The 27154-nt window shown below is 44.6% G+C and overlaps 2 protein-coding genes across 5 annotated transcripts; one reads left to right on the top strand and one right to left on the bottom strand.

Annotated features, from left to right (window-relative positions):
* The first annotated feature begins 606 nt into the window (after positions 1-606).
* LOC118473416 (uncharacterized) lies at positions 607-25579 on the top strand. 4 transcript variants are annotated; one of them, XM_035962758.1, is made up of 9 exons: positions 607-1105; positions 1996-2263; positions 2478-2530; positions 2645-2681; positions 2899-2964; positions 3452-3550; positions 3628-3781; positions 3864-3940; positions 13630-14139. In XM_035962758.1, exons 1-9 carry the CDS (start codon positions 633-635, stop codon positions 13690-13692), a joined length of 1290 nt encoding a protein of 429 aa, XP_035818651.1. In that variant the 5' UTR covers positions 607-632; the 3' UTR covers positions 13693-14139. The 4 variants fall into 4 exon arrangements, with proteins under 4 accessions (XP_035818651.1, XP_035818650.1, XP_035818653.1 ...); XM_035962757.1 differs by lacking the exon at positions 13630-14139 and adding an exon at positions 25402-25579 and having other exon boundaries at positions 618-1105; XM_035962760.1 differs by lacking the exon at positions 13630-14139 and adding an exon at positions 24010-24875 and having other exon boundaries at positions 618-1105.
* Positions 25580-25604: 25 nt separating this feature from the next.
* On the bottom strand, positions 25605-26848 carry LOC103639522 (uncharacterized). The gene has a single exon (NM_001319736.2). The coding sequence runs from the start codon at positions 26625-26627 to the stop codon at positions 25692-25694; it is 936 nt and encodes a 311-aa protein (NP_001306665.1). The 5' UTR covers positions 26628-26848; the 3' UTR covers positions 25605-25691.
* Between the last annotated feature and the right edge of the window lie 306 nt (positions 26849-27154).

Genomic DNA, 27154 nt, shown 5'->3' with positions numbered 1-27154 from the left:
ATCCAACCGAGTTTCAAATAAAGATAGAATTCAGTGCATCATATTAGTATACAACAGAGGGGTTGTTTTGGTGAGGAAGCATATGCTTACAAATGGAGACTTGTTTCGGCTCGAAGTAAAAATCCCATGGAGAAGAGATTAACTGGATAAATTCTAAAACGACTGATTGGTTGCTCGATCGGCCACATTCAAAACCGCCAGATGCGTTGATCGTGGACGTACATTCGATTGGTAACGTACACGGCACCGCTGAGTCTGTATACACGAGTGAATGTCAATTATAAAACCGCACATTTGGCTGCACGCGTGGCGAGAGGCGCGCGTTGGAACGGATGCAGGCCCTCGTGAACCATCAGCCTAGGCTGCCCCCAACCAATCACGCGAAAACGATTGTTATTCGACAATTATCATGCCTAAATCAACCAACGCAGAGTTTTTTTTAAAAAAATAGAACGGTTGCGTAGAAAAATACCGAAACTTGTCGGTCGTCACACGGAGTGAGTACACAGAGAAAAATGGTATCTACATCGTGTAGGCCAATCATGTAGTAGCTGCCGGATCCGTATGGAAGACGGCGGGCCAGCGTGACGAGGCTTTTTGCGCGTGCGGCCGAAGCATAGCACTGCAGTGGGATGGAAATGGAAGTGGCCATCCGCCACCGGCGAAACACGACCAGCAAACCACCGGACCACACCCGTCTGGCCCACAGAACAAGCGAAACGGATAGACCAAAAAAAGGAGGAAGAATACTAGTAGTAGCGGGCGACGCGGCCGCGAGGCAGGCAGGTAGACCACGCCGCACGCCAGCCAGCGGCCAGCGCCCGCCCCGCCGCGCTTCGGCATTTTCCCATTTTCTCTCTCTGCCGCCGCTCCCTCCCGCGGCGGACTCGATACCCCGCCTCTCCTCTCGCGAACTAGGGGGCAGCGGGCAGGTGCCGGCAGGCGGCTCGATCCCTTCCTCCTCCCTCGTCGCGGGGACTGCTGCTGCTGCTGCCGTGACCGCGAGCATGGCCACCGGCGCCGTTACGCCGCCGCCGCTGGCTGGCGCGCGGCGATTCCCCCGTGGACGAAGCTTCCTCCACCGGCGCCTCGCTACCTCGCCTATGTGAGCACTTTATTTGTTGTGTTTTGGTTAATTCGCTATTACACATCCGATTTTCTGTTGTTGGAGGAACTCTCGTGGTAGTTTTTATTTGCTAATAATAACCGCAATGGAGGAAGGAAATGGGGATAACGAAATAAACGAACGCAGAAAGGAACCATGGGATTTCAGGGCGTCGTTTAGGCATTGGGTTAGTTTGGTTCAGTTGCATCTTCACGCTATAGACTTTGTGACTGGAAAGACCACCCAATCAGTTCAATGCAGGATCACACTGTCTCCATTTCCTTTCTTTGCGCAAAATTTGGCTGGTACTGGTTCATTGCGCTGGTTCTCATGGCACGTGTTCGTTCAATCCAAAATAGGGGAAACATAAATATGCTGCGGCACTCTGTTTTTTGTTTCTGTAAAAAAAGGAAAGAAAGGGGGATACTATGGTTGTAAAAATAGAAAAGACTGACCCAGTGTTAGCGGCTCCCATGGTCTGGGCAAGGAACAATCGCGGCCGGACTCTGCATTTTATGGAGAGAGACTGCATCAAACCTAGGATCTTTGGCTCAGTGTGCACCACTATGCTAGGCCTGTCCTTTGGTTATAAAAAATAGAAAATAAGAAGGAAAATATGTGGTGGAGCTATTATAGGGTCTTGTATGTTTAGAAAGTAACAATGATCTTACTGGCTTTTTCGGTGATTCTTATGGCTTGGTATGGTGTAGTTCGAATGGAATACGCAACATTAAGACCACAAATTGAACTTATTAGGTTCCACTGAATTGAAGTATTCAGTGTTTATGTTCTTGCTTTGCTGTCATAGAGCTAGCGTCGAGCATAACTTCATGCTTGGATCGTATGCTTATTGTTCCTCAATTTCACGCACAGTCATTTTTCTCTCCCAGGAAAGATGAATCTGTGATTTCCACAGATGGTGGAAATGAGGAGACAGACACTGACAGCCTCCATGTTGCTAGAGGATTGTCTCATCCTGGGCTTTCGTCAAGTTTATCCAATAAGGCATCAGTGGTCCCAACCCCTTTGCTTCCTTCTGGACAATCTGATCTCCGGTTCAATCGTCTTCGACCCTCAATTGATGAAAGTGATTGCAAATACAAAAGATTATTTGGCTGCTATGTTGCTCGTGAGGCTGTGATCGATGAGGAATACTGGGTAATAAACTTGTTAAGTTGTTAGAGCATATTGTTCATTTGTTCTGTTTTGCAGACATAACTTCCACATGTACTTGTGATGAACTGCTTGCTAACTATTGATTACTAACATATACTAGATATTTATAGCTTACATAACGTCACCTCTTATGATTTATTACTCTACCTCCCACTATGCCATACAAGTAACATCTCTCCTTACTGATGATTGATAGATCGCTGCATGGTTGAGAGCAGAAGATCAGTATGAAAATGAGTCAGGCAATCGGTAAGGCATTTGTTTTTAAGGGAAAATTCTTTAGTGTTTCTTATTGTCTGCACTGTTATATACATTTACTGTTAGCATGGTCCTTTGAGCTACTTTATCATTTTTTTCCTGCAGCTATGTTGAAAGCTTTAAAAGAAAGTTTGCATCAAAGGTACTTGTGTAAACAACTTAGTAGTGTTTTCTATGTGCTTAAACATAATTGAGATATGATGTACATCTTATTTGTAGCAAGTAATGTTAAGAAATTACAATAACCTCTGTTCAAAAAGATTTGTTGACGCACGTTATAAAATATTCACATTAATTTGTCACATCCTAATAGTTTCTATTCTGGCTCACATGTATGAGAGTCTGTCATCTCATTGCAGGAATTCCATGCATTAAAGAAGAGATGCAACACACAACATAGAGAGAAGTATATCTGTCTTGTCGCGGTATGAGATAAAAATCTCCGTTTGATTTGTTCATTAGATTTGTCACTAGATCTTGGTTGCAGTATGTTTTGTTCATAAAGTATGTCACAGAGAATCATGAACAAACCAACTGGTCTCTCTTCCCATTAACCAATGATTAATGAAAGCCTCACACCATCACTCTTGCCAACTACTACATCCTAAACCAAATGCACATCTCGTTTCAAGGAGTCAAATTTTCTAAGTTTGACCAAGTATATGTGTAATACGTATTGTTAGATTGATTATGCAATTTTATAATAAATTTATTTGAAGATATAAATATCGATATTTTTTCTATATACTTAATTAAACTTAAAAGGAATTTGACTCCTTGATAAGCGAGATGTGCATTTATTTTGGGACGTAGGGAGTATCTCACTTTACATTCTGTTAAAGCTGCCTTTACTGATATTTTCTTCATCTTTTTCCCGCTGAAAATTTTGGTGTCTTATGCTTAATATTGCAGGTAAAGAACGATGACATCAGGCGAACTGTCCTGAATAGTGTTGTTGGTACCTTAGATGTATGTGTAAGGCATCCTCTATATGGGGAGAAATTTCCTGAGGTAGGGTGTAATTGCACCTTCTCTATGTGTCTTTTTTGCTGTTGTATTTAGAAGTTATATCTAGAAGTTATTCACAGGAGCCTGGAAAACCGTCTCTTCACTGTCGAATTTATCAGCCTGATCAGCCAAAATTTGGGTATGTAACAAATGTATGTGTTGCTAAATATGCAAGGCGTCAAGGGATTGCTAGCAACATGCTGTTATTGGCCATAGATGCTGCAAAACTTAACGGTACAAAAAAAATAGAGCTATTCTAGAATAGCATGTCCCAAATGACAATGCACGATCCACTGATATCTGCAACCCATGACAGGTGCTGAAAATATTTACATTCATGTGCATAAAGATAACTTACCAGCATGGAGGCTCTATGATCAGATTGGATTCAAGGTATGTGCCTTGTTTCAGTTTAATCCTGAAAAACTTCGTGAAGGTACGTGTTGGGGACTTGTTCTCAAATGCTTCGAATTAAGAACAAGGCAACACGAAAATGTTAAGTATTAAGGTCCTTCGTCCTTCATAACGATATATCCCTTCGGGATATATAGCATCTCGGACGAAGATTACAAAGAACATACCTTCGTAAGCATAACAACGAAGAATAAAGCATTCATATAAATCATGAAATAAACATGTAAATATTATCATAGAATTATCTTTACTTGTATTAATGAATATAAATGACTTTGAAGTACAAATGTACCTTCGGTCTTGCGGAAGGCAAAAAGTACGAATGTGATGCGAAGGCAAAAAGCAGGTTCGCGTGAACAGTACAGAGGTACTGTTCATCTATTTATAGACACAGGTCGCAGCCTGTGACAAATTACAATTATGCCCCTTGCGGAAGTTTACAACATTGACTCGGACATACATGTATAAAAAGGTCATTCTGCCTCTATGTCGGTTTAATACGCCGAAGCTCCATGAAAAGGGACCTTCGGCCATCTCTTAGAAACGACTTTGGCCGAAGCTGCTTCTTCGTGTGAGACCTTCGGCGTACCGAAGCACGACCCCAACAGTAGCCCCTTTCGCGGTGCTAGATCGTTCTTCGTAACGAGCTTGGCCCGTGAAAAAAAACCTCTTCAGCTTCGGGAAGCCGAAGGTCCAAAAAACACCTTCCCTGAGCTCGTTGCGGAGAAACGATCCGACTTCCGAGCGCGTGCCAAGCCCACTTTGTAGAGTTACTGTTTGGTCTTTGCGGTCCACTGCACAGCGGGTATGAGTTACTGTGCGCCTGGTGTAACAGTTCCACCGCTTCGCCTTCCTACCTGCAGCACTATATAAACAAACAGGTGGGTGTGAAGTTACCACAGCATTCATTGCTATTTGCACTGTTTCGCTGCCAAAATTTTTCACCATAGCCGAAGCTTAAGTCTCAGAATCGAACGAAGGTGCTTCTCAACGTCCGCTTCGTCAGAAAGAAGAGCTTCGGAGAAAAGAAAAAAGGAAAAAGTTTTTGACTTCCCAAACTTAGAATCAAATGGCGAGAATACGATCTACTGCCAAAGTTGTACGTGAGGGAGACGAAGCCGAAGGTTCAGACACTGTGCCCATCTCCGAAGCAATGCAGCGTTCCGGTCTACTGACTACAGAAGAAATGCCTGCTGCTGAAGCAGGCCCAACAACTGCCGAAGGAAAAGAAAACATTGAAGGGACTGACTCCGAAGATGACTATCACCTTGCTATGCCCAGCAAGCCCAGTCACCTGGATTTTGGGAAATCAACTGTTTCAAAAGCTGACCTTTCGAAGATGGTGAAAGCAGGTTATTTCAATGAGGACCAGAAGAAGCTACTCCGCTTCGGGGAAGAAGAAACCACCCCGAAGCCAAGGAAGGATGAGATTGTTATTTTCAAGAGTTTTTTAAAAGCCGGGCTTAGATTCCCTCTCCACGATATTGTTGCGGAGATACTAAGGAGGTTTGGTATCTACTTTCATCAATTGACTCCTAACGCCATCGTTAGGCTCAATGTTTATATCTGGGCCCTCCGAAGCCAAGCTGTGGAACCATTTGCTGACAGCTTCTGCCGAGCTCACGAATTACATTACCAAACAAAGGCCAGAAAAGATGGGCTACATGATAATTTCGGTTGCTATAATTTTGCCTACCGGAAGACAACAAAGTGCCCTGTCATCAGCTACCGAAGCAAATGGCCAGCAGGTTGGAAATCTGAGTGGTTTTATGTAAAAGTCGATGAAGACAAAGAAAAATTGGTACAAAGCCCTCTGGAGTTAATCTTCGGAGAGACAAGACCACAATGCCACATTGGCGACCTAAAAGGTCCCACCTGGGCTGCTCTGGGTGAATTTGAAATTATCTCAGAACATATTGGCACCAGGGATCTAGTTCAAGAGTTCTTGGCATTCAGAGTTTTCCCTACTCTAAAAGAGTGGGAGATGCCGAAGCTGGAGGGAGAGAAGAAGAAGGGGGAGCTTGTCCGGCTTCCCTATTACTTCAAGTTCAAGAAGTTCTTCAAAAAACCCTGCAAAGAATGGTTAGACACTGTTGAGGTGATGTGCAACGAAATCCTAGGGGAATTACTCCAAAAAAGAGGATCAACTAATGACAGCAGCCTTCGGTGCCCGACCGAAACGAAGGCTGAACCGAGTGCTTGACGCCCTAGGCTTCGAATACCCAGACTACGAACAATTGAACAAGGGCGCCGAGGGCCTCAAAAGAAAAAGAGTAGCCGAAGCTCTGATCAGGGATGAAGAAATACCAGCAAAGGAGAAGAAAGTTCTCAAGAAAAGAAAAATATCTGCTCCGAAGCGCAAATCACCCGAAGAAGAGGAGACCCCCACACCGCCTTCTACCAGCGACGTGGAGGAAATTTTAAAGGTAATGACTGAACCCATGCCTACGAAGCTAAGTCCACTAGGGCTCCAACTGACGAAGCTTTTTGAAAAGGTGGACGAGCCGGATCAACCGAAGATAAACAAACCCAAACGGCAAAGAATTATTGCGGTAACTGAGGTTATCGACAAAACTCCACCTAGGTTGTCAATTCAGAAAACGGCAGCTGCTGAAGGTAGAGCTTCGGAAGTCACGGCTACCGAAGCTGCCACACCCGAAGATGTAAATTTAGAAACTACTCTTGAAAATATTGACAAAATTTTGACGGAAAACTTTGAAGAAGCTGCCACCGTTACTGAAGAAATCCTGGCCACAGTGCCAGGGAAAGGGAAAGAAATAGTCGAAGAAACTCCGGACGACGAAGCCTATTCTTTCCAGAATCTAATTGGGCAGAAACTGACGAAGGACGAAATAGAAGAACTCAAAGACTATGCCAAATCTTGCGGCTACAAGCCAGGAGCCCTTCTATTTGGGGGTGTAGATGATGAAAAACTAGGCTGTATTCGAGACCAGACTGGAGCTAAGGTAATCTGTACTCTATCGAAGAGTATCGGTTTTCCGAAGTTAGAGACAGACATCAGCCGCTACCGACGACAACATATCGTCGGCAGCTTGTTTTATTCTAACTTCAAGGTAAACAACCTTTTTCTCTGGTTTTTATTGCCGTTAACAATGAAAATATTACTTAACATAAGTTGTTTCTGTTCAGAGCATGCTACTGAGCAAAGCTCTGAAGATGCAACAAGACTTGGAGGACAAAAAGCACGAAGCTATAATTGAAAACTTGGAAAGCAAAATAAAAGAGCAATCTGCCATCATTGAAAAGAAAGACTTCGAGCTCCAATCGACCGAAGGCTTGCTGGCTGAAACTGAGGCTAAAATATTAGAGTTAAATTCGAAGCTTATCAATCAATCAAAACAATTTGATCAGGAGAAGCTAGAACTGAATTCGAAGCTTAAAGCCGAAGTCCAGACCAGTTCAGAATTGAAGAAAGCATTAACAAGCCTTCAAGACAAATGCTTGAACTTTGGCAATAATTGTATTGGACGATTAAAGAAGATATTTTACTCTGTTGGAGCCAGCAGTGGGAAATTTACCCCTTCGGCGGAAAATTTACCCCAGGCCTTCGATCATATTGAAGCTGAAATCGAAGAGCTTGACGAAGTTATAGCCGGGCACGGCGACTTCTGTGCCTGGGTAGCTTCTCGGGGTACCGCTGCTGCATTTCTGAAGGCCGGCTGCGAACATGGAAAGGTTGTCAACAGGCCCAACTTCACCTTATCTTCATCAATCCTGGATGATATGCCCGACCTCGCCCGAAGTATCTCCAATAGATTTATAAAAATGGTATGGACAAAGGGCGGGCGAGAGAAAGCTGGAGACGAAGCCCGAAGTCATCTTGAACCAGTAAGAAATGACATTTCGTGCTTACCTTTTCCTTTGGGCTTGATTCTTATGATTCCTTGACTCATGTAGGATGACGAAGGTGAAGATGATGCCTAGGATATGTCGCCGAAGTTGTCGTCGAAGCTGAAGCTTAATGAAGACTAGCAGAAGTGTGCTTTAGAAAAACTCAGGATAATTTTGTAACAACTCTTGTAAATAGAATTAAACTGTTCTTCAAGGAACTTTGTACATACCTTGTAATATATTCTTACCCTTCGATTGAGGTGCTTTGATGTGGACGAAATCAGTTTTTTGAGCCGAAGGCGAAAAAACACCTTCCCTTCTTTTCGTACACAACGAAGCATAAAAGGCCGCTTCCTCTTTTTGCCGAAGCCTTTCCTTACATAACAAAACATAAAAGACTGCTACTCTTATCTGCCGAAGCTTTTCCTTACATAACAAAACATAAAAGACTGCTACTCTTATCTGCCGAAGCTTTTCCTTACATAACAAAACATAAAAGACTGCTACTCTTATACACAACGATTCATAAAAAACCACTTCTTCGAAACTTTTCTTTTACATAACGAATCATAACAAACCATTTATCCGAAACTTTTCTCTGTGCCGAAGCAACCATTTAGGAACACAAATGCTATGAATGAATGCTTATGCATGCAAATGCCATGATGTAATGTGCAAATGAATGTCCGAAGCGTATGTCCGAAGCCACACTCATCCATCATTTTCTTAGGAGCAAACACACGTCAGCTCTGCATTCCCTTAGGAACGACTTTGGAGCATCTTTGCCTTTTACTTAGGCAGTATCAGCGTTGACTTTTCGCTGTAAGCTCTGCATCCCCCTAGGGACGTCTTTGGAGCTTCTTCGTCTTTTACTTAGACGGTATAAGCTCTGCATTCCCTTAGGAACGACTTTGGAGCTTCTTCGCCTTTTACTTTCAGCGGAATCAGCGTTGACTTTTCGCTGTGAGCTCTGCATCCCCTTAGGGACGTCTTTGGAGCTTCTTCTCTTTTTTAGTTTCGGCACTCGATGGTGCGCTCTCAGCTTTTACATTTACATTCTTTGGGGGATTTTGCTCTTATAAAACTAAAAAAGGAAATTACATATGATGGCCCCATTAAAAACCTTTCTCCCCCTTTAGAAAGGAAAAGGGTGCCATGAAAAAGAAAAGAAAAGTTAAAATTACATCGAGTTATACATAAAACCGCCGAAGCTCATCCGCATTCCAAGATCTTGGAATTTCATTGCCATCCATGTCCTTCAGTCTGTACGAACCAGGCCTTGACGAAGATGCTACTAAGAAAGGCCCTTCCCATTTCAGTTGCAATTTGCCCACTGTATCCGGATTGGCCACTCTCCGAAGCACCAAGTGTCCTGGCTCAATATTTTTTAGCCGGACCTTTCTATCTCGCCATTTAACTGTTTCAGCCTGGTACTTATTGATATTCTCCACGGCCTGAAGCCTGATCCCTTCTAAGGCATCTTTTTCCACGAGACAAGTATCTTCGGGACCTGATTCTGCCGAAGCTACCACTCTTATTGATCCAGCTTTGGCTTCTTCCGGGGTTATTGCTTCGTCACCAAATAACAACTTAAATGGGGTAAAGCCTGTAGATCTTGATGTTGTTGTGTTATGGCTCCATACCACTTTGGTAAGCTGATCTGGCCACTTTCCCCTTGGTTGATTAAAGATTAGCTTCATTATTCCTGTCATTATGATGCCGTTGGCCCTTTCAACAAGCCCATTCGACTCCGGGTGCCTGACTGACGCAAAGTGGATCTTCGTGCCAATTTGATCACAAAAATTTCTGAATTCTTCGGAGTCGAATTGTGTTCCATTATCTACAGTTATAGCCTTCGGCACTCCGAAGCGACAGACAATATTCTGCCAGAAAAATTTTTGGACAGTGGCCGAAGTTATTGTAGCTAATGGCTTCGCCTCAATCCACTTGGAAAAATATTCCACAGCAACTACAACATATTTCAGATTGCCTTGAGCCGGTGGTAATGGGCCCAGCAAATCGAGGCCCCACCTTTGCAATGGCCAGATGGGTTGTATTAGCTGTGTCAAAGACGAAGGTTGTTTTTGATCTCTTGCACATTTCTGACAACCTTCGCACTTTTGAACTAACTCAGCTGCATCCGAAGCTGCCTTCGGCCAATAAAATCCTTGACGGAACACTTTTCCAAGTAACGGCCTGGATCCGATGTGGGATCCACAAAGGCCTGCATGTATCTCCTTCATCAACTCTATACCTTCGGCTCTAGACAAGCACTTGAGCAGCGGGGCACAAACTCCATGCTTGTATAACTCCCCTTCTATAATAATATACGGACGAGCTCTTGCCTCTATCCTTTTATTATAAGCTTCGTCATCTGATAGGAAGTTGCCCTGAAGGTAAGAAATTATTTCAGTTCTCCAATCTTCACTGTACACAGGAGAAATAGTAAGAACTGCTCTTTCAAGTAACTCCACTGAAGGTGCCTTTATTGTTTCGAAGAATACATCCGAAGGTAGCGGCAGCCCCTGTGCTGCAGACCTGGCTAACAAATCAGCATGTTCATTTTGCCCTCGAGGGATATTCTTAACAGAAAATCCTTCGAAGGAAGCTTCGATCCTTCGGACTGTGTCTAGGTATTTTTCAAGCTTCGGGTCTTTAGCCTTGCAACTTTTGTCAATATGACCCGAAACAATCTGAGAATCAGTTTTAAGGATCGCCCTCCTGATCCCCATCGCCTTTAGTTTCCGAAGACCCAGGAGCAAGGCTTCGTACTCAGCAATATTATTTGTGCAGCTGAAGTCCAGTCTTGCTGCATAGCAAGTTTTAACCTTGGACGGTGAAACCAAAACAGCAGCTGCTCCTGCTCCGAAGGTTCCCCAGGAGCCATCACAAAACACTGTCCATGCTTCGGCATCTTTATTCGCTTCTTCGCCCTGAGCCCCTGGCGTCCAGTCGGCAATAAAATCTGCCAATGCTTGAGACTGGATCGAGGATCTGTGCACATAATCAATGTAAAATTCATTAAGCTCCGCAGCCCATTTTCCAATTCGGCCAGTAGCTTCTTTATTTCTCATGATATCTTTCAACGGCTGCGAAGAAGGAACAATAATATTATATGCCTGAAAATAATGCCGAAGCTTCCTGGATGCCATTAGAACGGCATACAACACCTTCTCCAGTTCTGTATAATTTTTCTTTGAGACACTAAGGACCTCAGATACAAAATATACTGGGACCTGCTTCTTGATTTGTCCATCAAACTTCTCCTGCACAAGAGCCGCACTTACTGCTGAGTGCGAAGCTGCCACATACAACAACAGAGGAGCCCCTGGCATTGGTGGAGTTAATGTTGTTAGATCTATCAGGTATTGCTTGAGTTCTTCGAAAGCTTTTTGTTGAGCTGGGCCCCATTGAAAGACTTCAGCTGATTTTAGCACCTCGAAGAAGGGTAGATTTCTTTCCGCTGATCTGGATATAAATCTGTTAAGAGAAGCCAGTCTTCCTGTCAATCTTTGGGCCCCCTTTCTTGTGGTTGGTGGCTCCATTCGAAGTATAGCTTCGATTTTATTTGGGTTAGCTTCAATTCCCTTTGTTGAAACCAAGCATCCAAGGAACTTACCCTTCTTTACTCCGAAGACACATTTTTCTGGATTCAGCTTCAGACCAGCTTGTCTGAAGCTGGCGAAGGTCTCCTGCAGATCAGCAATATGGTCTTCTTGCTTCGTGCTTTTTACAATAATGTCATCAACATAGGTCAACACATTTCTGCCTATCTGAGATTGGAGAACCTTCGCAGTCATCCTGCTGAAACTCCCTCCCGCATTCTTAAGCCCCTCAGGCATCCGAAGATAGCAATATGTACCACTTGGGGTTATGAAACTAGTCTTCGGCTCATCCTCCTTTTTCATCCAGATTTGATGATAACCTGAGTAACAATCCAGGAGACTCATGAGTTCCGAAGAAGCTGCTGCATCAACTAAAGAGTCTATCCTTGGCAGCGGGAACTCATCCTTCGGACAAGCCTTGTTGAGATCTGTGAAATCAATACACATTCTCCACTTTCCATTGGCCTTCTTCACCATAACAGTGTTAGCTAGCCATTCTGGATACTTCACTTCTCTGATAACTCCTGCACTTAGGAGTCTTTTTACTTTGTTGCGAGCCCCTTCGGCCTTGTCATCAGACATTTTCCGAAGCCTCTGCTTGCGGGGTCTGAAGGATGGGTCAACATTGAGCGAATGTTCAATAACATCCCGATTCACTCCACAAAGATCATTGGCTGACCATGCAAAAACATCTTTATTGTTGAATAAAAACCTTATCAAGGTTTTCTCTTGATCTTCAGATAATTGCGAGCCCAATAGCACCTTCTGCTCTGCTATATCCTCACACAGCAGCATGGGCTTCGGCTGATCAGCCGAAGCTGCTTTTTCCCTCCTGAACTTGTACTGTTCACAAGCTTCAACTCCATCTATATTATGGATTGCCTTGGAATCAGTCCAGCTTCCTTCGGCCCTTCTGGCAGCTTCCTGACTCCCATGAATAGCAATAGGCCCTTGGTCCGAAGGTATCTTCATGCAGAGATAAGCTGGGTGAAGAATTGCTTCAAAAGCATTTAGGGTACCACGACCAATGATGGCGTTGTAGGGGTATTCCATGTCAACAATATCAAACACAATTTGCTCAGTCCTTGTGTTATTAACAAATCCGAAGGTTACCGGCATGGTAATCTTCCCGAGTGCCACAATCTGCCGCCCTCCGAAGCCACAAAGAGGGTGCGTAGCATCATGAATCTTGTCTTCAGGCTCTTGCATCTGTCTGAAGGCTTTGGCAAATATAATGTCAGCTGCACTGCCTGTGTCAACTAGGACATTGTGAACCAGAAACCCTTTGATCACACAAGAAATGACCATAGCATCATTGTGAGGATAGTCCTTGAGCTGAAGATCTTCCTGAGAGAAGGTAATTGGAATGTGAGACCATTTTGACTTAATGAAGGGTCCCTGCACTCCAACATGCTGCACCCTTCTCTGAGCCTCCTTCTTCTGCTTTTTGTTAGCTGGCTCTGAGCAAGAACCGCCTGTTATCGGGAGCACCAGCTTCGAAGCCGAAGCAGCTCCAGCTTGAGTGTTGAACGAAGCCATCAGCTCAGAAAGGTGGAAGTGAGTTGACCGGAGGTGGGCGCCAATGTTGGGGACTTGTTCTCAAATGCTTCGAATTAAGAACAAGGCAACACGGAAAATGTTAAGTATTAAGGTCCTTCGTCCTTCATAACGATATATCCCTTCGGGATATATAGCATCTCGGACGAAGATTACAAAGAACATACCTTCGTAAGCATAACAACGAAGAATAAAGCATTCATATAAATCATGAAATAAACATGTAAATATTATCATAGAATTATCTTTACTTGTATTAATGAATATAAATGACTTTGAAGTACAAATGTACCTTCGGTCTTGCGGAAGGCAAAAAGTACGAATGTGATGCGAAGGCAAAAAGCAGGTTCGCGTGAACAGTACAGAGGTACTGTTCATCTATTTATAGACACAGGTCGCAGCCTGTGACAAATTACAATTATGCCCCTTGCGGAAGTTTACAACATTGACTCGGACATACATGTATAAAAAGGTCATTCTGCCTCTATGTCGGTTTAATACGCCGAAGCTCCATGAAAAGGGACCTTCGGCCATCTCTTAGAAACGACTTTGGCCGAAGCTGCTTCTTCGTGTGAGACCTTCGGCGTACCGAAGCACGACCCCAACAGTACGGAAGTCTAAATTGAAAATAACACGCATGCTATTTGTCTGTAGATCGTTGATCAGGATGACGATTGTCGTTCATCAGACCTGTGCTTACTCTCCTTCAGTTCATAAGGCTTGCTGACTAGATAGGAATAGAAGGGACATGGCCCCTAGTTCCATCTCCCTGTCCAGGGAAATGCCATCAGTCCTCGCGATTTGGAAAGGCGGGATGGTATGTGCCAAGTAATACCTTCACCACCTTGTATATGATGAAAGTGTTTCCAAATGTTTGCGGCTTTCGAGATTGTCACTAGATCGGTGGCAGTTCAGATCCACCAGAATGTTTGAGGTATCTGAATACATCAAAAGCTTCTGTCGTGTATAGTTTGTGCAGTCAGCAAAGAGCAAATGTTTCTTCGTTGCCCCTGTGATTCGGCAATGAAAAATTGAAAATACATGATGTCGGTACCTGATACTGTGACTGTGCTCTTGTTGCTGGCCATATACAATTGTCAAGTCATTGAGCAACACATGAACATAAATGTCTTCCATGTCTAATAAACAGATTTATTTGTTTGAGCTTCTCGGTGTGAAAAAACAGAAGCTGAAATAAACAACTAGCTTTATTTAGCTTCCGGAAAGCCAGAAGCTTAGAAAAGCTGAGTTTATATAGAAACATGAGACACATGATTTTATAGGCTTTGTATAGCTTTATGAGTTAAGAAGCTAATAACATCATCAAAAAATTATTATTGGCTTTAGGTCTGGACATTCGGATTACCTAAAATATCTGGATCATTAATTTGGGTAAATACAATTTCGGGTATTAAAAACATCTATTCGATTTTTGCCTAAAAACATTACGCACAATTTTGGATACTCGATAATTCAGGTTCGGGTTCGTGTTTTACCTGGTATACCAAAATCGATAAAACCAACCATTTTAAAGGAATCCTAATAGCATTTAAAGCAATAAACAAATATTTTTTAAATCAAATCATGTCTTCATATTAACTAAGAACAAACCAATTATTAAGTTAGCATAAATCTATATTAATTTATTCGAAATAATAGCTTCATATTATTTTGGGTACCAGGTAACATTACTTAAACTATCCAAACTAAATTTGGATTTTTACAATTGCTATCCAAAATTATGATAGAGTACTTCGGGTTTGGGTATCGACTATTTTGCCCACCTCTAATTGGCTTTCGAGGATCAAAAGTCCAGCAACAACATTTTGAAAAGGCTCTAAAAGCTGTAGCTCATACCAACACAACCTTAATGCTTTTATGATAGATACATGCACAGATCGAATCTGTTGTATTATACTCTCATTACCTTTCATGTAGAATGTATCTCAAATTTTGATTAAATTTATATAATAAAATAACAATATTTACATTAAATAGGTATTAATAATTTCTTCTTTAATTCTATCTCTATACTATAATTTTTAATGTCATAAATCTATGTAATAAACCTTGAGATGAATGTCGTACTTCGTGTCGAGCTTTTAGGGCATGTACAATCTCAATAATTGAGGGTCTTCTATTAAGGCTGTCTCCAGCAACGTCCTCTATATTCATCCTCTATATCTGTTCTTTACAGTCTGCTCTAAAAGATTTCATCCTCTATATCTCATTTCTCTTCAACAACGTCCTCTAAATCACGTTCTCTATACTCAAATACCCATATTAAAGACATTTTTTTAATTTTATTTTTTTTACATACGTATTTATCATACTCTCAAATATATTGTACATATTTTAGTTTTGCTAAACCGGTTATTTAAAGTAGTCAAATGAATAGAGGCTCGTTTAGAGAAACTCTATATATAGAGAATCCAGCAGCGTCCTCTAAATTTAAAGGACCGTTTAGAGGACGTTGCTGGAGAGCGTAGAGGACCGTTTGGTCCTCTATATTTAGGGTAGAGAACCCTTTAGGGGACCTTGTTGGAGCCAGTCTAAGTGAAAAGAATTTAAAAGACGTGCTTCTGTGAAGAGTCTGTCTCTTCACAAATTTATATACATGTTGTCGCTTATTTGCATTAATGATCTAAGAGCTCAGGGTTGTTAAATACGGTCTCTTAGCTACCTCTTGTACCTAAAAACGTTTCAAGGGCTCTAGGTTGTTTAATATCGGTCAAATTAAAAAAAATCACTTATTAGGGCATGCATAATTCTATCGTCATGCATTTTTTCAAGTAAAAGTCACGGTTAACATACATATACTAGCCAATTGTCCTATGCTAACGCTACGATCTCGGAGAGGGAAGGGATCGACGACGACAACAACGACAGGCAAGGGGGCGGTGTCGCGGGGGAGAGGGGAGGCTGGGGCGGTAGGGTCGAGGGGGAGGGAGGGATAGGGGGAGCGATGATTCATATAATATTGTCCATGGGTTTTGAGTGAATATGGGAGAAAGAGTTTTTTAGCTATATGAATCGTTGTTTTAATGTTGTGTTAAGTCTGGGTACAATTTGTTTGGTGGATTTAGTGGAGGTTACGAGCATGTGAGTGATTTGGTTGTGTGAGTTTTGCAAAGTTTAAATTGGTGTATTATATAGTTGTATGTATGTACGATAGGGTAAATCTAAACCTTATATATTACTCCATTTGTCCCAAAATATAATTCATTTTAGACTAAACAAACAAACATTAATTAATTAATTAATTAATTAATCTATGAATATAGTTTATATGTATGTCTACATTCATTATTATTCGAATGTATGTGAACGGAAAAAATAGGGTTAGAAAAATTATATTTTGGGATAGAGGGACTATTTAATAAAATTTCTAAGACACTATTTATTTATGTGTGTTGTACTAGTAAAGCCGTGTAATGAGCTTAGGTCGTGTTCAATTCAGCTTCTGAGCAGCTTTTGGTATGAAAAGACAAGTTGAAACAAACAATTAGCTTTTTTGGTTTAGCTTATGAAAAGCCAAAAGCCAGAAACTTAGAAAAGTTGAATTTATGCATGAACGGAAAAGCTTGGTTTATGAGTTTTTTAGCTTTCTGAGTTTGGAAAACTAATAATATCATAAAAGCTATTATTAACTTCTCATCAAAAGCTCAACAGTAGTTTTCCCCCCAAAAGCTATAAAAGCTACAACTTAAAAAAAACAGAACTATAGAGAATAGAGTCAGATACGTGTCTTGGGTAGCGTGTGGTTCCAGAACCTATTTGGACGGAGCGGTTCTGTTCTAGATTCTGGAGATAGAACGGTTCTGTTCTGTGTTTGACAATTAGAATAGAGTCACTCTATTTTTTGTTTGGTTCCAGAGTAAAGTAGAACAGAGCGTTTCCATCCTGTGTTTGGTTTCGGAGTGAAGCAAGATGTAGTGTCTCTATTATGTGTTTCGTAATGAGTGCAAATAGACAATATTCTAACATGACACATTCATACAACCATTAATAATATCTTAAAGCTACAATTATAAATATAGATCATGAGATGCATAATAATTTTCCTGTAATCCTAAGCTGAGCAAAGTGCTGGTCTGCTCGGCCAAGAAATTGAGCAAAGTGTTGGTCTGCTCAGCCAAAAAGTGTGCATTCTAATAATTGAACTAATTGCAGAAGGAATACATATGGAGGTATGCTCTCCTGGTGTCAGCAAATCACAAAACGATGAAAAAACATAGCCATGAGAAGACAATGGCCCTGTTTGTTTCGGCTTCTGGCAGCTTCTGGCCACCAAAAGCTGTTGCGGACTGTCAAACGCTCAGCTTTTCAGCCAGCTTCTATAAAATTCGTTGGGGGCAAAAACCATCCAAAATCAACATAGACACATAATCAGTTGAGTCGTTGTAATAGCAGGAATCCGTCACTTTCTAGATCCTAAGCCCTATAAACAACTTTATCTTCCTCCACACATAATCGTAATGATACTCAGATTCTCCCCACAGTCAGATTCTCCCCACAACCAGTTTTTTAGAAAAGCTGGTCAGAAAAAAGCTGAACCAAACAGACCCAATTTTTGTCAGTTCAATGGGGGAGATAGCGGCCGGTTCAGGTGTTTTTTAAGGCTACGGATACCGCGTTTCGGAGGAAATATTCTTTTTTTGAGCGGCTAAGTTCTATTTAAAATTAAACTAAACACTCTATATACTAAAACAGAGTGACTCTATTCCATAATACTCTTGAACTAAACACTAGTTCCACTTATCTTCGTAGACACAGTTTGCATATAATCTTGAGCCTTATTCAACGGCCTTATACTTCAAAAAATCTACTGAAAAATCACAAATTAAAATCGAATTTGTACTCCTCAAGCAAAACCACTGACCTCGAAGCGCTTGTGGGACAACTTAGACTAAGTTTAACGTTTCACTCTATTTTTCTCCTATATCTCATTATCGTATAACCCCTCTTCCTCTATATCCCTATCCTCTGCAGCGGTTCCTTCTATACTATCTCAATATACCCCCACTAACAACCATAAAAATATCATTTCCATGCTATTCAACATTTATTACTATTTTTTCTCAACTATAAAATACAGCTGTGCACTGAAAACGAGACTAGAGGGTTGAAAGGCGTAGCAATTAATCTGGTGGTGTATTATTAAAAACGCTTGCACTAAAGTGTTGGTAGAGTGAACTGATGAAGACGCCATGCAGTTGTTGCCCCTAAATTTTGTCTCTATACCCTACTCTAATTATAAAATGTCAGTTTCTACACCTATTTATCATTTAACATTAATTATTTCTAACTACTAAACTCCAACGTGCACTGTCATGTCGCTGTACGCGCAGGGAAGGGGCTGGCGTCCTCATGTTGCATCTGGCGGATGACTGTAGACGCCTTAGTACTGTAGCCGGTAAGGGGTGTACATGTAGTAGAGGCAAACGTTGCAGGGTGACACTGGGGAGGAGAGGATGTCGAGCGAGTTATCTCCGGCTCGAACCCGTACTCCTCAAGCAAAACCACTGGAGGAGCACCAAGAGTTATCTCCGGCTCGAACCCGAGCCAGGTCCTGACTCCTGATCCGCACCGCACACGGCAAGGGGGCATCGCCGACGGGCCGTCAGCGGCGAGACCCAAGCCAACACAGCCCAGCGATGTCGGCGCGTGACCGCGAGACGGCCGAGGCGCTGGTGCGCGAAGACAAAGGCTTCCACTCCGTAACTCATCCTTCGCCGTCGCTTCGCGCATCTCTCCATCTTTTTGGGGAGAGTTCAAAGCAAAAGGACTTCGTCTTTGGTACAATCTTCACTCATTTATTTATGACCAAAGGGGGAGAGAGTAGATCAAGGGCTCTAATGATTCCGTTTTTGGTGATTTATGCCAAAGGGGGAGAAAATATTAGCCCAAAGCAAAAGGACCGCACCACCACCTAATTTTAAAATGTTTTCAATTGGAAATTTCAAATTGGTACCCTATTGTGTTCAAAAGGGGGAGAAAGTCGTATTTCAAAATTGATATATCAAAACCCTCTTGAACACTAAGAGGAGGATTTCATTTAGGGGGAGTTTTGTTTAAGTCAAAGGAAAAACATTTGAAATAGGGGGAGAATTTCAAATCTTGAAAATGCTTTTCGAAATCTTATTCATTTACCTTTGATTATTTGCAAAAGGACTTTGAAAAGGATTCACAAAAGAATTTGCAGAAACAAAACATATGGTGCAAGCGTGGTCCAAAATGTTAAAAATGAAGAAACAATCCATGCAAGAATTTATATTGGCGCAATTCTAAGTAACCTTTGCACTTACAATTATGCAAACTAGTTCAAATATACACTTTTATATTTGCTTTGGTTTGTGTTGGCATCAATCACCAAAAAGGGGGAGATTGAAAGGGAATTAGGCTTACACCTAGTTCCTAATTAATTTTGGTGGTTGAATTGCCCAACACAAATAATTGGACTAACTAGTTTGCTCTAGATTATATGTTCTACAGGTGCCAAAGGTTCATCTACAACTATACTAAATCGACTGTCCGGGATACCGTAGATTATTCCGAACAGGAGAAGCTTTTTGGAAAAACAGACCAAGCGCGGACCGTCCGGGCCCTTGCGGCGGACCGTCCGCAACACCAGGATGACCCTCGGACAGAACCAATGCAAAAATCCGAGTCTGCACTACGGACCGTCCGGAGGAAAAGCACGGACCGTCTGTGACCTCGCGCGGACCGTCCGGCCTCAGGCGCGGACCGTCCGGTAGGTGAGGAACCGAAAAACCCGAAGGTGACGGGTTCGGAAAAATGAATTATAGCGTCCTCGCGGACCGTCCGGGGTGCACGACCGGACCGTCCGCGACTGGCTTTATCTGACATATGACGACACATTAAATGCAATATAGCCGTTGATATAGCCGTTACTGTTGACCGTTGCATTTTCAGCCGTTGATCTACAGGCGCGGACCGTCCGGACCAGGCGGGCGGACCGTCCGCGGTCAGCAGAATGGAGCAATGACTAGGAAGTGGTTGGGGGCTATAAATACCACCCCAACCACCTCCATTCACTACAACCAAGCATTCCAACCTTCAACATTCAATACAAGAGCTAGCAATCCATTCCAAGACACATTCAAAGCCTCCAATCTCTCCAAGTTCCAAAGTTGAGACAAGTGATCATTAGTGATTAGTGACTTGAGAGAGAGAAAGATCCGTGTGTTATTTGCCGCTCTTGTCGCTTGGCTTTTGCAATCGTGCTTTCTTTCATTCTTTTTTGCAAACAACTCAATTGTAATCAAGGCAAGATACACCAATTGTGTGGTGGTCCTTGCGGGGAAGTTTGTTCCCGTTTGATTGAGAAGGAGAAGCTCACTCGGTCCGAGGGACCGTTTGAGAGAGGGAAAGGGTTGAAAAAGACCCGGCCTTTGTGGCCTCCTCAACGGGGAGTAGGTTTGCGAGAACCGAACCTCGGTAAAACAAATCCGCGTGTCACACTCTTTATTTGGTTGCGATTTGTTTTGCACCCTCTCTCGCGGACTCGTTTATATTTCTAACACTAACCCGGCTTGTAGTTGTGATTATTTTTAAGAATTTCAGTTTCGCCCTATTCACCCCCCTCTAGGCGACTATCAGTAAGTCTCATGTATGAGTATTTCTTTAGGAATATTTGAATGCATTAGAGTTGAGACATCCAAACACCCTATCTAATAGTTCAACTATTAGCTATTTTTAGTAAATTAGTTAATAGTTAGCTAGCTATTTATTAGCTAGCTAATTTCACAACCAATTTTTTAGTCAACTAACTGTTAACTCTAGTGCATTCAAACATCTCTTTAATCTGCCCTCCTCCACTTTCTGACCCCTAGATACTTTCGTAGCCCGATTAATTGTATTATCGGGCTAAAACGATTACTGGTTGCTTCGTGTGTGGATAAATAAACAAGAGTCAAATGCTAATGCGCAAGTAAAACCTCTCTTTGTTAATTCAATGTTCATCCTAGTTAAGCCCCTAGCTTCGTTCTCCAATAAGAGGCTATACCTTTTTTGATATATATAATTGGACTCCAGAATCTTACTGGGAGACTAAGGGGTTGTTTTGATCCCAGAACCTAAACTAAAAGTGACTAAAGTTTAGTTACTTAGAAGCTAAAATTCTAAGCATAAAGAGTTAGAAGTGACTAAAATGGTAAAGAAATACCAATTTAGTCACTTTTAGGTCTTCCTGTTCGAATCTAGCTTTCAAGTGACTAAACTTTAGTCACTTTTGGTTAGCTCATAAGATCCAAATAGGCCCTAGACTTTTTTTCTGCCATGAGATCCCTCCGTACCTGCTTGTTTGGTTGTTGTCAGAGCTAGCTTTGAACATCTAACAAGACAAATAAAAAAAACGCTTAGTCTGTTTGTAGCATATCGTGTATATGGTAACATAAAACACCGTTTTGCACCCTCTGTTTATAGAGTGAAGTTTGAAATAATATATGAGTTAGAGGAGGCCGCATATGCTAAGCTAGGATGACAATGGTACTAGCTACCCCCATTTTTAGGGACACTAGGAAGAGCCTACACGGAAAAAGGCATCGTACGTATGTGCAATATAGAAGTGTGTCGGGGATCATAATTAGGGGTACCCCCAAGATTCCTAATCTCAGCTGCTAACCCCATCAGCACAAAGCTGCAAAGGCCTGATGGGCACGATTCCGGTCAAGGCTCCGTCCACTCAAGGGACACGATCTCGTCTCGCCCGAGCCCAGCCTCGGGAAGGAACAGTAGACCAAGGCAGATTCACGCCTCGTCCGAGGGTCTCCTCAAGCAACAGGCGCACCTTCGACTCGCCCGAGGCCCAGCTCGGGCAGGCTTCGCGGAGAAGCAACCTTGGCCAGATCGCCACGCCAACCGACCATATCGCAGGAGCAATCAATGCAAGGATCGCCTGACACCTTATCCTGACGCACGCTCCTCAGTCGACAAGGCCGCAGTGACCGCAGTCACTTCGCCGCTCCACTGACTGACCTGACAGGAAAACAGCGCCGCCTGCCCTGCTCCGACTGCTGTGCCACTCGCCAGAGTGAGGCCGACAGCAGCTAAGTCCAGCCTTGGGCGCCATAGGAAGCTCCGCCTCGCCCGACCCCAGGGCTCGGCCCCCGTCTCGGCCTCGGAAGACGGTCTCCGCCTCGCCCGACCCCAGGGCTCGGACTCAACCTCGACCTCGGAAGACGGTCTCCGCCTCGCCCGACCCCAGGGCTCGGACTCAGCCTCGACCTCGGAAGACGGTCTCCGCCTCGCTCGACCCCAGGTCTCGGACTCCACCTCGACCTCGGAAGACGGTCTCCGCCTCGCCCGACCCCAGGGCTCGGACTCAGCCTCGACACCGGAAGACGGTCTCCGCCTCGCCCGACCCCAGGGCTCGGACTCAGCCTCGACCTCGGAGGAGTCACCGCCTCGCCCGACCTCGGGCTCGGACCGACCACGTCACAGGGGGGCCCATCATTACCCTACCCCTAGCTAGCTCAGGCTACGGGGAACAAGACCGGCGTCCCATCTGGCTCGCCCCGGTAAAACAGGTAATGATGGCACCCTGCGTGCTCCATGACGACGGCGGTTCTCAGCCCCTTACGGAAGCAAGGAGACGTCGGCAAGGATCCGACAGCCCCGACAGTTGTACTTCCACAGGGCTCAAGCGCTCCTCCGACGGCCACGACATCACATGAACAGGGCAGCAACACCTCTCCGACAGCCACGACGACATGTACATAGGGCTCTGACTCCCCTTTGCTAGACACGTTAGCACATTGCTACACCCCCATTGTACACCTGAGCCCTCTCCTTACATCTATAAAAGGAAGGTCAAGAGCTCTCGTACGAGAAGGTGGTCGCGCGGGAGAACGGGCTGACGCACAAGGCTCACGCTCTCTCTCTCCCTCGCGAACGCTTGTAACCCCCTACTACAAGCGCATCCGCCCTGGGCGCAGGACAACACGAGGCCGCGGTTTCCCCTTACTGTTTTCTTTCCTTGTGTTCCGTCTCGCGCCGACCCATCTGGGCTGAGACACGCATCAACAATTTACTCGTCGGTCCAGAGACCCCGGGGTCGAAACACCGACAAAGTGTACATCCAAGGACATTATAGAATGTGTGGAGAATACAGAACAATACAGCCACTCCGAGCTGATCAAAGCGCTTAGCTTTTCTCATAATGCATATCGGCCTCTAATAGTGTCGCATCGCATGTGTATGTGGTCCATAACGCATATATAGTTGTAGTGCAATTCAGCCCCACCAATCGGTTAAGTTAAATTCTAAGCAACCTTAAAGTACTCTCTTCGTTCTTTTTTATTTATCGTGTTTTAGTTTAAAAATAAACTGACGGATGACAAATATTAATATTAGTTGTCTTTGTTTCTACTCTCTATGCATGCCCAAAACCGGCCAGTTGCTAATCTGGCCTCAACCAAATTGCATTAGGAGCGTTCGGTTGTCTAGGAATGACGATCTGAAACCATTCCGAGCCAGATTACTTCTTTAATTTATATAAATTTTAATCAACTAAAAAAATTCAAGAGCCATTCCCGGAGAAACGAAGAGGGCCTTATTGGTTGTATTGCATCGGCAGCTGCCTTTGCGTGTGCTCGATCAGGTTGGTCTAGGTATTGTGGTCATTTCACATAAGCTCTCAACTCCATTTTGCACAAAGACTCATCGAGCCGAGCGTGCGCCCACAAATGTTGTCGTTTAGCTTGCAGCAGGCGTTATGGTTTTAGTTAGTACGTAGTACATCCTTAAACAAGAATAAGATCCATAGAATAGATACGGAGTAAAGCCTAACAAATAAAAATAATACTACCTCCGTTTTTATTATTTGACGCTGTGTAGTATATTTTTACACTAACATACATCAACTAAAATTTTTTGGAGGGAGTAATAACCAAGTACGCTATTTGATTTGCTATTCTGATTGATAAATAAAAATGAATGCATCATGTTCGCTGCGGCTTTAATCCAGTCGACGTTGCGACTTCTACATTATTTTATCTCTATATATTGCAGGTGTAGCAGTCCGAAAAGCTGTAGCAACTATGACTATAGTTCACCCGAACAGGCATACATATTTTTTTTAAGTGAAGTAGAGCAAAAAATCAGTTCACAACTGTAATCCATACCCATAGAAGGCTGTAGAGATGCAGTGTATTTTTACTGTAATTTCTTGTTGCCAAGTACCCAGGTCCATTATTAGTAGACAGTAGTGTAGCACGACGCAACAAAAGTACGGAAATCGATTGATTGAACAAGCAAATGAAAAATATCTCGATTGCGATGGCTACCTCTCAACTCTCAACTCTCTTCTTTTTTGACTGGAGACTCGCCAAGGATGGAGAAGAAGTGAAAGATATTTGGTGGAAAATAATGGTAAAGCTAGATAACTTCGGATAAAGGCGACGATACGAAGTGAGATTTTTCTTTTCATAATTTTCTTTTATTTCACTTTTACCGGGGAAGGTAAATGGCGGGGAGTCGGGGACATCAGTACATCACATTATTTGGAGTGGCCTAAAGAGGTTTGAAGCTTAGGACTTGTTTGGAAGAGCTTCAATAATTCCAGATTTAGTTTTGCAGTTTCATCGTAAATCAGCTTCGATAATTGGTGGTTCAGTGGGCTGTTTGTTTGGGTGCGTGTGCGAAGAACCGTGCAGCAGCAGACGACGCCTTCGTACCCCAAGCCCCAACAGAACTGAGAAAGGGGGCGTGAGTGAAGAAACGTGAGCGACGAATCGTTATGTGTGTATCCGGTGGCATGCTGGATAATTTTATTGCAACTTCACGCTGGGGGTATGAAAATATTGTTTTTGAAGTATTCTTTGAAGAGCTTCGGAAATTTTATGAAATTGACCTAAAGTTCTAGTTTTTTTTTTTAAGATAGAGCTCACGAATTTGAACTTGTTTGGATAGAAGAAGCTGGATCACAAATGAAATTCTTGAAGTGAATTCTTCACGACTTCGAATAGTTCTCGATGACAGTACATGAATCATCCGCATAGCAAAAACAGATAACGGGCGCTGAGTATTATTATATACTGTACTGTATACAATAGCGATCGCTAGGTTTTAAATTCTTTGCCCCTATGCCTATAGTAATCGTTATCTGCGGACGGACATGACTGGTGGTATTTATTACTGTACGAGTGAGTGAAAGCTGAACATCCCTTCTGGCTAGTTTAGGAACCACATTTTTTAAGGGATTTTCATTTTTCCAAAAAAAAAAATAAACTAATTTTTCATAGAAAAATAGAAATCCCTTTAAAAAATAGAGTTCACGAACTAGTCCTTATAGTTAAAAAAAAATCCAGAGTGGTTTTGATTTTTACTAGTCACCACACCACCAAGTGACAACCCCTGCTGGGGGACTGGGAATGATTCCTGACCGGGCGATTCGCGTTGCAGAGCACTAGCGCATCGGCGGCAGGAGACGGCGCGCGTGTCAAACCGATGAGATGCCTCGCCGATCGTACCACACCATAGCGATCCACGGATCTGCACATCTCTTTTTGCACACGTCGTGCGTGCTCTGCCCAGAGAAAACGAAGATGCAGCGCAGAGGCTGTCTGCAGAGCCTGAGATATTGATTGGAACTCGCTTTGCCATTTCCCTCACAAACCGCTCACTTGTATTCTACAGTTACCCCCTGGCGCTCAGGAACCGGAATGGATCCCGGCCGGCAGCAAGATCACAATTCACACCACTCTGGTGGGTACTCCTCCCGTGCGCGCGTACCCGTGGCCAATGGCGCGGTGGCCCAGCACCAGCCTCGTCGTCTCGTACACTGGCAGCTCGTCACTGTACGCGGCGCCGCCGTCCGGGTCAACGGCCGCGAAATTCTCGAGGTCGAACAGATCGGAGCTGGCGTCGCTGCTCTCGTCGTCGTCGTCGTCGCCGCTGTCCACCTCCATCCGGTGGAGCAGCATCTGCTCCAGCTCCGGCGCCACCCCGACCGGCACCGTCCTCCGGCGCTCGCCGCCGCCGTCGCTGTCCAGGAACCGCACGGTCCGCTTCGGCTGGCCCCGCGTGGACGGCGTCTCGCTGAGGCAGGAGCGCGAGCAGGAGGACGCCGACGGCGGCGCGCGCCTGCCGCTGAAGATGGCGTTGAGGAACCCCGCCAGCCGCGCGCCGGGGCCGGGGGACGCCGGCTTGCGGCGGAGGTCCCTCAGCCTGGCGCGGATGCTGACGCCGGCCTTCTTCTTCTCCGGCGCGAGTGCGGGCGCGGCCACGGCCACCGCGGTGGTGGCGAGGCTCGTGCGTATGGGCCGCAGGCGCCGGTGCTGCGACGACTCCGCCTCCGACGACGAGAACCCGCCGTAGCTGGAGCACTGATCGGAGGAGCTCGACGTGGTGGCGGCCTGTGGCCCCCGGGGCGCCGCCGCCCTGCTGCTGCCGCGGTAGCTCCCCGCCGCCAGCGACGCCTTGTAGTAGTAGCAGCTGTGGCGCAGGTCCTGGTTCTGCTTCTTGGCGGCGGTTGAGGAGGACGATGTTACCCCGTCGTCAGGCTCGTCCATGGACTTGTATATGGCGTTGAGGAGCGTGGACGAGAAGGACGGCTGGTCGCCGTACCGCCGCGCCCTCCCTGGCGCCGGAGCCGCCGCTCCCTTGTCCTTGTCCCTCCACCTCTCCATCCAAGCAAGGTGAACGGTGAACCGACACGCAGAAACAAAACACGCGGAGCGCGTTCAGTCCTCAATGCGAGCCTCGCCTAGCTAGGAACCTGGCACGGGCGGCGGTGCATGGAACAGGAGAAGTGGAGGAGGAGAGCTCGCTTGGCGGTAGCTAGCGAGCCGAGCGTGCGCGCTGTATACAAGGTGGTGGAAAGCTGGGGAGGAAGGGTGTCATGAGTGGGTGAGGGCCTGAGGGGGAAGAAGCGATCGGCGGCGTGAAGATATAGCGGCGGGGCGGGGCGGAGTGACGCGACGGGAAGGTCCAAACGAAACGGGTGTGGCGCCCCGCGCCCGGATGATTCGGTTTGGGCGTGCGGGTGGGTGCCTGGGTGGGGACGTGGTGTGGGTCATGGCGATCTCCCTGACGGTGGGCCCACGCTGCCTCCGTCTGTCTGCTTGCTGCTCGCGGCAGCGGCTCACGCGCTAGCATTTCATTTTTCACCGGGAGCTGCTGTGCCTGTGCATCGTGCATGTGTTGTACGGCTCTG

Source organism: Zea mays, chromosome 9, assembly GCF_902167145.1.
Source record: "Zea mays cultivar B73 chromosome 9, Zm-B73-REFERENCE-NAM-5.0, whole genome shotgun sequence".
Taxonomy (NCBI): Eukaryota; Viridiplantae; Streptophyta; class Magnoliopsida; order Poales; family Poaceae; genus Zea; species Zea mays.
Note: the sequence above shows the minus strand (reverse complement) of the source record. Positions and strands in the feature narration are given on the sequence as shown.

What these genes read in the sequence shown, in the direction of transcription:
- LOC118473416 (XM_035962757.1), top strand. Translation starts at nt 633, where the DNA reads ATGGAAATGGAAGTGGCCATCCGCCACCGGCGAAACACGACCAGCAAA. An exon ending in CGCCTCGCTACCTCGCCTAT is followed by an intron (nt 1,106 to 1,995) that starts GTGAGCACTTTA and finishes TTTCTCTCCCAG; the next exon opens with GAAAGATGAATCTGTGATTT. An exon ending in TGATCGATGAGGAATACTGG is followed by an intron (nt 2,264 to 2,477) that starts GTAATAAACTTG and finishes GATGATTGATAG; the next exon opens with ATCGCTGCATGGTTGAGAGC.
- LOC103639522 (NM_001319736.2), bottom strand. Translation starts at nt 26,627, where the DNA reads ATGGAGAGGTGGAGGGACAAGGACAAGGGAGCGGCGGCTCCGGCGCCA.